Source organism: Diadema antillarum, unplaced genomic scaffold (genome assembly GCF_040938485.1).
Source record: "Diadema antillarum isolate AM-2024a unplaced genomic scaffold, OU_Dant_1.0 scf00000063, whole genome shotgun sequence".
Lineage (NCBI taxonomy): Eukaryota > Metazoa > Echinodermata > Echinoidea > Diadematoida > Diadematidae > Diadema > Diadema antillarum.
Genome location: NW_027270952.1, coordinates 2,634,677 through 2,644,951, shown reverse-complemented (window position 1 = coordinate 2,644,951; position 10,275 = coordinate 2,634,677). Strand labels below are relative to the sequence as shown.

At 38.5% G+C, this 10,275-nt stretch overlaps 1 protein-coding gene across 1 annotated transcript; it reads left to right on the top strand.

Annotated features, from left to right (window-relative positions):
* Positions 1-675: 675 nt before the first annotated feature.
* On the top strand, positions 676-9,583 carry LOC139716217 (tetratricopeptide repeat protein 29-like). The gene is made up of 9 exons (XM_071627779.1): positions 676-1,052; positions 2,095-2,318; positions 2,946-3,131; positions 3,537-3,755; positions 3,969-4,054; positions 4,693-4,784; positions 6,211-6,334; positions 7,305-7,536; positions 9,472-9,583. The coding sequence occupies exons 1-9, from the start codon at positions 829-831 to the stop codon at positions 9,483-9,485; spliced, it is 1,401 nt and encodes a 466-aa protein (XP_071483880.1). The 5' UTR covers positions 676-828; the 3' UTR covers positions 9,486-9,583.
* The last annotated feature ends 692 nt before the right edge of the window (positions 9,584-10,275 follow it).

Below are 10,275 nucleotides of genomic sequence, written 5' to 3'. Positions count from 1 at the left end.
ACAATAAAATCTTATTCGACTTAGGCACAGTGAATTTAATGGTTTTTCCGTGAAAGTGTTCTTGGAATTTCATCGACTTAGGTGAGTATTCGACTTACAAAATTTGACTTGTGAGTGAATTAATACATGTAAGTCAATGAGGAAAGATCGGGACTTTTTAAAATCATCGACTTAAGCGATTATTCGACATATGCGACGTCGACTTACACGTAGGCGAGTTCAACTGTACATAAAATTCAGAATGTGAAAGTACTCCAACTTTGTTTTGTGAAACCAGAAACATTTGCGACATGAAACTTTTTTAAAGGAGTCAATGCCATGGCCTTTTTCAGGGCATGAAACTTTTGCAAATTGCCACTGGCATTCAATGCATTGGGTAGATAAAACCTTTGATGTGCATTTTTATTTTTACTTTTGCAAATCTTTGCTCCTTGTGAAATTTGACAAAAGTTTCATGTTGTGTATTATGTGTATTGTTTGGCATGCATTCTACAAGTACAAATATTATCACAATGGGACATTTGGTTATACTAACAATGTGTCCTGTGTGCATGGGTGTTATGAACTTTGCAAAATTTTTAAAGGTGATAAAAGTTGTCAGAAAATAAGATGACATGCTTTATGTGAGCTCTGTTGACAACATTGATCATTTAAAAGCAAACCAGAAACCAACAATTACAAGTTTGTGAATTTCACATTTTCTTTTTTTTATCTGTGCAGTGTACCTTCTAGAGCATATTGAGGGCATATATGTGTAATTGAATATCACTCAACATCAGCTGTGACGTCTGCTTAGGTGGAGATATCTGACAAGCAGTCTTCGTCAAGATGGCTGCTCCATTGCCAGCCATTCACAACATGAGGGGCCACTCCCCGATCCTTGACCCAGTTATTCAGCACCGAATACCCAGTCCACCCAACAAAGTGAGACCAGCAGAACTCCACAATAAGCAAAAATATAGGTTGCCGGGCAGGAGAGACCGGGATCTTTCACTCAAGCATGGGTCTGCCAAGAACAAGAGTCCACAACTGAGCAAACAAGAAGCACAAAAGTAAGTCAATGCATGGGAAGCTTTTGCCATGCCTTAGAACTATTACCTGGGTAACACTAAGTCAATAACAGCACCAGAAGCACTATATTTAAAACAATTTAATCTCACTTTGAGTACCAGTAGTCTTCTATTCCTCTGCAGCTTTCAATTGCTAGTCACTGATGCAATGTAAACTTAAATTACTTGAAATCAGTGTCTGGAAATCACTGAAAAGGCATCTTTTATAAGTGTAGATATTTCTATTGCCTTGAAAGAGAGGCTGTAGGATTTAAAGGTTTCAAACTATTTGGGAGCCTCTTTAAACAAATGGAATTTCTCTAATGATATCATTACATGCTCTCTTCAGCTACGAGTATATGTGTATTTTGAGACGAAGAATGTTTCAAGGGTGGCAAGATACTTTGCCACATTTTTCATGCTATGTTCAGGTCCCAGATGAGTATGATATTTCTTGAATTGGTATTCTCCATCTTCAGGAGAATAGTCTGTTATTTCCCACCTTGGAAACGATATACATTTTGTACAGCGTATTTGCATTATGGGGGCAATGTTTTTGTGAGCTGTTAATTTTGCAAATATCAGATGGTCAACAATACTAGAAACACAGCAAAATACTGTAAAACGAGGAATGTTCGCGTGCATTTTAATTTCGCGAGCAACAAGATTCGCGAAATTAAAATGCACGCGAAAGTTCTTGTCTACACTATATGCATTGAATGCCAGTGGCAGTTCGCGAAAATTTCATGCCGCAAAAAAGGCCGTCGGCTCCAATTCGCGAAAAATTCATGCCGCGAATATATCATGTTTTAGAGTATACAACATATTGTAAAGGAAGAATAGCTAGTGTATTGTTGATGCTAGCGATTGATTAGTGTAGTAAATATACAGAAATTCAACTACCAGCCATCTGCACTGGACTAATCTTGTATAGGTCATCCTGAAAATATGATTCGTATACTTATCGTATTATGAAAAGTATTCAAAGGATTAGGTATTTGTATCTTAAGGCCAACTTCTTGTGTATCCCTTCACACATTCCCAGGTACCGCAACACCTTCTTCCACAATCTGTGCCTGGAGGTTCTGCAGGGGGGTTTCCATCGCTCCTTCTCTGAGATCTTTGCCCTGGTGAAGCACCAGCAGAAGATTGTGGAGGATGCTGGGGCGGACTCCTTGCTCCAGGACAGGACCCTGCTGGCAGACCAGCACGAGAAGCTCAGGCAGATGAAGACACACCTCACTGCTGCAGAGCTTGCCCTCAGGCATGGTGTGTTGATTACTCATGTCCCTATAGCCTATGTATAGCACCGAGTGTTGAAAAGCATTAAAATGCACTCACCCTGAAATAGCTTGGTTTGTGCTTTTATTGTATGTTCATATATTTATGTATAGTCTGCTGAATGTAAAAAAAAAATACTTTCATTTACATTGTGGTTGTGTGTCATCATAGTTATATGAACATACACTATACACTTTACACAGATGCATAGTTCTCAGTTATGACAAAGAAACAGTGCTGTCATTATGTAGTTTGCCCCTTGCAAAATAATTCAAGATGAACAAAAGAGGGAGAACCTGCAATATAAACCACATGCTATTGCTTACAATCAGTGTATATGAAAACCTAAGTAATGCCACTGTTTTTGTAGTTGTGTATTCTACTTTGTGATAGACTGTGTGGTGATGTATATTTGAAAAGAAGATAAAACTAAAGTTATGTCTACTCTACCCTCTTTGTATTCTCACTTATAAGAGTCAACATTTCACAGAAAATCGAGTGTGTTAAGTTGTGAATGATGGAATGAGTATACCACATGTACATTTTGTATAATGTATTTGCTTGGTAGTGGTATGTATCTATGCAATGAAGACTTCATGCATGTCTACCTCACAGACGATATGGCCAAAGTGTATGAAGAGAGGGAAAAACTTGCCAAGTACTTCTTGGACTGGAATGACCTTTGGCTGGCTGACCACTTCTTTCAGTCCTGCCTGGAGACAGCTACAAAGATTGCAGATGGTGGGGATCGGAAGGAGGCTGAAGCTCACTGCTATATTGGTCTTGGCTATGAGAGGAGAAGTAAGTCCATCGTACATTGTGAGGTTTTGCGTTTGTAACAGTGTCATGTAGAGCTGTAATATTGAGGTAAATCTAATCTAGGTGCACAAGATGGGTCACATCCTTGGAGAATGTTTGTGTAAGACTACAGTGATGGGAGAGATCATGACAAAACATCAAGTCTAGCGACAATTTGTCAGTGTGTAAGTTTACAATAGTTGGAGGGCTCCAATGATTGCACATACAGTAAAATCAGTCAAACCAAATCTGGTACTACTGATGCATGAAACAATTTCTAGTACGTGCAATAACTTGTCAAACTTTCTCTTTCAAAAAAAAAAAGAAGTCTTAAGACTACTATATGTGTTAGAATTTAAATCAAACAAGCTATAAAGAGGAATTCTCTGTGTACATTTTATCCTCTAGGAGAATTAACTGCAGCAGCCAACCACTTTGAAGCATTCTACACACTGACTGATGCCAAGGAGTGGATGACATCAGATAATACTTCTCTGCACTCAGTTGCATGCGAGCACCTGCGACGCCTGTACACTGCCATGGCGGAGACATTCCACAGAGGAACAGACACAGACTTCCAGGAAGCCATCAACTTCTTGCTCAAAGCATTTGAGATGGCCAAAGAGAGTGAGTAAACAGATTTACAAGCAGTTAACGTTACCATTTATCATACCATAACAATGCTTCGTATTATACCACAAATAAAGATTCTATACAGATTTTTACAGTTAGCAACACCTGTTTGTAAAAAGAAGAAGAAGTAGTTAATGGCAAGAATTTTTAATGTATTGTCTAACTGTTCTCCACCATTTTTGGTCTTCCTTGGTCCTTGATGTGCAGGCCAAGATGGTCGCAAAGAGGGGGAGGCTAGCTACCGTCTTGGACTGGCATATGAACAGAGTGGAGACTGCGACACTGCCCTGATGGTAAGTACATTGTCTGTGTGGCTTCATAAAATTGGTCGCTCAGTCACTGAACCATGCTCTGTAATTGATGCCAGAAATACATTGTTTGTTTGTTTGTTTGTTTGTTTGTTTGTTTGTTTGCTTGCTTTCAATGGAGATACAGGCAACCTCCAAATAATCAACAATCTGATGTGTATGATAGATAGTTGATCATAATCTTAGTGCACAACTATTGCCATCACTTAACTTTGCTCATGCTTTGGACTCCAGCAGCAGTAAGCATTTTAAAAAGTTTGATGGATCAGAAGCATTTCATTGTGGGTGACTGAATGTCATAGCAGCAGGTGTAATATTCATTTCATAAGAAATGAAATGCACACTTTCTATCAGAATGCTCACAAACTGAAGAGGTCATATTCTGTCCCTGGTGCTCCATTCTGGAATCATCTGGATGAAGACTTACAAGAGTTGCTGTCCTGCTGGGACTTGTATTACTGCGATTAAGCAATAAGCCTTGCTACCTTTGAGCTTTTTGTGGATATATGAGAAACATTTTATAGCATGTCTGAGATGTGATGTAGACTGAAATGAAGGTGAATTATTACACACCATGCAAAAGTATGCTGTGACTCATAGTATCTCTAATGCTTTATTTCCAGTATCTTCAAGGCTACCTCGATATCTGCAAAAGGTACAAAGACCAACAAGGCATTGGACAGGCCTGTGAAGCAATTGCAAAATCGTATGAAAAGTAAGTAAACCCACACTCTTGTCTTTAATATGTATGATCTTTACACACAGGGCATCATGATTATTAAGCATCTTGTCGTTTTTGACCTCTGTTGCAGGGGAAGGCCTTTTCTTTGGAAGTAATGTGAGCCTCATATGTTACTGTCTGTTGGCATTATGCACTATTGTGAGGGATCATGCTGCTGCTTTTGGCAGGTGCTAAATCACAATGTCCTGTTATATTAAAATTACATCATAGGCATGGTCAGACTGGCAAAATATCGAGACGTTTAAGATCGCGAAGTCTTCGCGATCTTTTGTCGTGCGGTCACACTGGCAGTCAAACTTCTCGATTTTTGGATCGAGAAGTTGGATCATCAGTGCGCGCGCGCAAGAAAGAAAAAACAGCGTGCCTTCTGATGGCTAGTGATTGTGACGTAACAATCCACGCCTGTACATGACAATGGCCTCGCGCTTCGGAGACACTGTCCGCAAGCATGTGGTGGACTGGTCACGTGACAAAGATCATGAAGTTTCAGTTTTTCGCAGTCACACTGGCAAAAGATTGAGAAGTTTGGCGGGGGTGGGGGAAAAATCCCTAGTTGATGTGGGAAGTTTCGCGGGAAGTTTGTGGTCACACTGGCAAAATTTAAAGATCTTAAAGATCGCGATCTTAAAGTTCTCGATGTTTTGCCAATTTGACCGCGCCTCATGTTAAATGATTTACATAAATACTGGTAAGTGACTGATCATAATGCAATCACATGACTAATGCAGTGGGAATCAGAATTGTTATATCGCGAGCAGTGATACTATGTCAGGTAATACAATTTCAGAATTTGACTCAATGCCAGCCTGGCTAGATTAAAATGATGTGGTAAGAAATATTGCCCTGTCTATCATTTTAAGTCAACTTATGACAGTCCCTTGGGAGTTTTGATTTCCCCTCAAGACAATTTTTTTCCCTCAGCGATGCGCACTTAGGGAAAATATAACTCCTGCAGAGATTTCGAATATCAAATCACACTTCACACCAAAGGCAATATCTGTATGATATTCATCATTTCAAGCATTTTACAAAGATCATGTTTGAGCACTGTAGTAACGGTGGTAAATTGTAGATAAAACATGTATCATTCTAGTAGGAATTCTCAATGGAAGATAGTTTGCTACCTTGCACTTGTTAAGAAGTATTTGTAGCAATGTTTATACAAATACAATGTTGTCCACTGAGAGTATGCAAGTACTATATGGCTGCAGCCTAATCTTCACAAATATTCAGTACAGTTCATGCACCCTAGGTCCTGTTTATATATAGGCCAAGAGAAAATCTGTTGAAGGAGTGAATTTCTGGTGATTAAGCACTTATAATCCGTACATTGACATTATCTGTAAATCAAGTGAAGAGTTGTCTTTTTCCTTTGTTCTTAATGTATTATCCATCACAGGCAAGGCAAGCGGGATGAAGCTGTTACATATCTAGAGATGTTTGTGGAGATTGCTGAGAACAGTGGAGAAGAGAAGTCAATGAGTCAAGCATGTCGTTGTCTGGGTGCCATCTACAACTCTTTGGTGAGTCGCCATTCTTGTCTGTGCCTCATCTTCGCCTTTCTTTTGCTCGTAAACTCTTCTTGTTGGCCTTTAATGTCCAATTGCTGTTTGATCTGTCAGTAATGATACAACCAGAATTCAGGGATTTGGATAAGGGTATTGGTCGACGCTACATTAGGTCTGGGTTGACCTCGAAGTTCAGGGTTGATCCAGGATAAGGCATTAGGATATAGTGTGAGGTTTATAGTTTGGTCAGTGGACTTCTAACAAAAATCATCTGGGGAATCAGGAGAAAGAGAAAAAAAAAAGATCTTGATAAGATAGATGTGGCAATATCTTTTTTCTCATGAGGAACGTACTTTTCACCTGCTAACTGTCTATTTAGAACACCTTTCCCCCCTACTCCTTTTCTCCTCTTCCTCTGTATTTTGCACCTTTCTCCTCCATTTTCTTTCCTTCTCTCTCATTTCTCCTGTGTCCACCTCTTTCCATTCAGATTCTCTATTTTTGTTCTTTTGCATTTGTTCTTTTCTTTTCCTTTGTCTTTCACAAGCTGGTCATTTTTTGTATTTGTGTTATATAATTCTATGTCATGTACCTTTTTGTTTCATCCTACTTCATCTCCTCCCTTCCTTTGTATTTTCTGTCTCCCTCAGGTATTCTTTTATGTGTATCAGACCTACAGTTTAGCTGTTTTCCATTTGTCTGTCTCCCCGCCGTTTTGTTCGTCTTTTCCTTATCTTGCATTTACCACATGATTGGTGTCTATAATAAATGTATAAATATTTGAATTACCTTGAAACACTGAAGAAATGAAGCATTGTGCTAGGTTCAAGATTTGTGACGGTCATACATGGGATCTCTATGTAGATGCAAGAGAAAGTGACCCTTATGGTGATAAAGTTGCATGGTCATGTACAATCAGTTTGCCTGCCAGTCATCTCAAACTCCTCAGGGCATCATCATTATTTATGTTCTTACTCCCTCTCAGGGTGAATACGAAAAGGCTTCACACTTCTTTGGCAAGGCCTACACAATTGCCCGCACCATGGGAGATGCTGAGATCATCGAGGAATCAAGAACACAGTTTGGTATTGCTGCTGCGCACAAGGCATTAACAGCATTTGTCTCCCTTGTTGAGAACCCTTCACGGAGAGTCATGTCACACCTCATGAACTGGAAAGATGTCAGGAATGACGCTTTTGTCGTCGCAGAATCAGAAGGTAAGGAAAGCAGTTGCTTAAGGTGTATTAAAGGAAACCGAAACCCATGGAGAATTGTGGATTTAGTGAAAGCAGCAACATTAGTAGAACACATCAGTGAAAGTTTGAGGAAAATCGGACAATCGAAATCATGAAAATTACACATTCCATCAACTTGATACTGACATATGTTGAGGGTAGCAATTATTCCCCCTGCTTTCTGAAAGCAGTTAGTCAAGTGCTCTTTCATTATGCTAGAAAAGTGGATTTTTGTGGAATTCCCTTTATATTTTCTTTATATTTTTGTCCACACATGAAGTCATAACCTCTAGTAGTCTCCTCATCCAGCGGTTCCAACACCAAAACTTTAAAAATTCATAACTTTTGCATCGATTGTCTGATTTTCCTCAAACTTTCAATGATGTGTTCTACTAATGTTGCTGCTTTCACTCAATCCCCCTTTCTCTTTGGGTTTCGGTTTCCTTTAAATAAGAACCATGTCAGTGTCTTGGAGCAAATACACCAACATTATTCTGCTGTATTTAGAAACATATTGAGATTTATATGGCAATCACATCAGACACAAGCGACTTGTGTACAGTCCTGCGGCACAAGACTTCCATGATAATGTGTGAATATGACTTTCATATGTACTGTATATGGGCAGGTGTAAAAAAAAAAATGCCCTGTGGGTAGTAATGATGTGATATATTGTTTTAGAGAGCTGTATTGCTTTACTTGTTGCATGTACAGTTGGCAGCAAAATTATTCAACCCCTCTCTTGCATTTTGGACACTCTGGCACAATGAATTACATTATAACTGCAGATTATTACTAAATCATACAAGTGGTGATCAGATAGTTTGTTACAAGTAAATAACAGATCAGTATAATAGCCTTTGATTTGCATATAGTTACAAACTTTGATCATTCATGTATAAAGAGATAAGGTCCAGTGAGCACTTTTATGGTCATTTTCAGTCCTTTTGGTGATCACTGAAGCGTAACGTGAAATGCTTTGTTGAACATGGTTTGTTCACTCAATGTTTTGATAGGTGACACTATATGACTGAATATGATGTAGGATTCTTAATATTTCAATTGGTATTTTTCATTGTACAAAAATATTTGAATGAACTAATTTCTAGTGAAAGTTGCCACCATAGAGTTTGTACAAAGGTTTATAGCCATATGATATTAATAAGTCAAAGTTTAAGTCATGTCAAAATGAATATAACCCATTGAAATGCTAAGAGTTGTGTATAGAATGGCAAGATATTATTTAAAATTCCATAAAAACAAAAGAAATTAATCGTGATCATCAGACCATAACACGTCATGCTTCAGTGATCACAGAAAGATCTGAAATGACTATAATGTGCTCACTAGACTGTATCTCTTCATGCATGAATGATCAAAGTTTCTAACTATATGCAAATCAAAGACTATTGATCAGGTAATTATTTGTAATAAACTATCTGTTCACCACTTGTATATGATTTAGTAATTGTAATGTTATTTAATTTGCCATAGTGTCCATAATGCAAGGGGGTTGAATAATTCTGCTGCCAACTGTATGTCATGTAGATCAAAGGTTCTCACATTTCGTATTGTTAAATGAGTCAATAAAGATTATTATGATGATTACAGCCAGTGTCAGTAAATAGCAAATTTAATTCCTCAAACATATTAAAGGCAGCAGGTATGACGAGGAACTAACACCAGCATTAGTTAATAACAAATTGAACGCCTTGGACATGGGCCAACTGGAATGACAAGGAACTGTGTCAATAATGCTAATTTTACAACTGTGACAAGGAAATTTAGGTAATTTGCTGACACAACCCAAATAATGTATAAATGGAGATGCGGGCTCTCTTTGACAGAAACTGCAACCTGTTCCTCATGTAGGACTGCTCCATAATAAAAGTCCCCGTATGGTCATATTTTCAACAGATGGCAAACACTGATGTGTCTCTGGAAGCATTCACCATTTCACCATCAAACCAAATGGATCCACTGTCAAGGAACTACACTGTTCTACAAGTGGACCCCCTGGAGGAGGAGCACAACGTATAATGTATTGCCGTCCAGCTTGTATAAGTCTCTATCGGATAGATGTACATAGGACTATTTACAACGTGTACAGTTAGAAAAATGTACAGACTGTAAATATCAGTATTTTTTTTCGGTGGAATCTATCGATATCAAAGTGATCAGACATTATTATCATTGTTATGATTATTATTTTTTTTTCATCTATAAGGGTTCGGGTCCATACCAAAGCAAGAACAATCCATGTTCTTTTACAGGTATTTACGTTCTGTCAGCTATGCATATCCTTGGTGACCAAGGTAATAATATACCGTACCAAAGTGTCATCAAAGAAAATTAGTTCATAAGAAACAGGCATTTACAGTTCATTTTTATGTATGAATGTATGCGACTGAGGACAGCCTTACATATAAAGTAGTGCCACAGTTGTTTCCACAGTCATCTTAGTGGACTTAAGTTGAAAACCTGCAACAGAATAGATTAACCAGGTATTTACTTCAACTGTCAGGTATTTTTGTCTCAGTGGGTGCATTCAAGCGATATCCCAAAATGTTCCATACCATGCCATACCTGAGCCAGGGGAGCGCTCGAATGATCCCAAAGTGTACCGTACATCACTGAGCCAAAAATAGACCACTTGCTAATATACTTCAAAAGCGTACCGTACTGCACCAGAAGTTGGCATGAGAAGTTGATTCTCTTTGT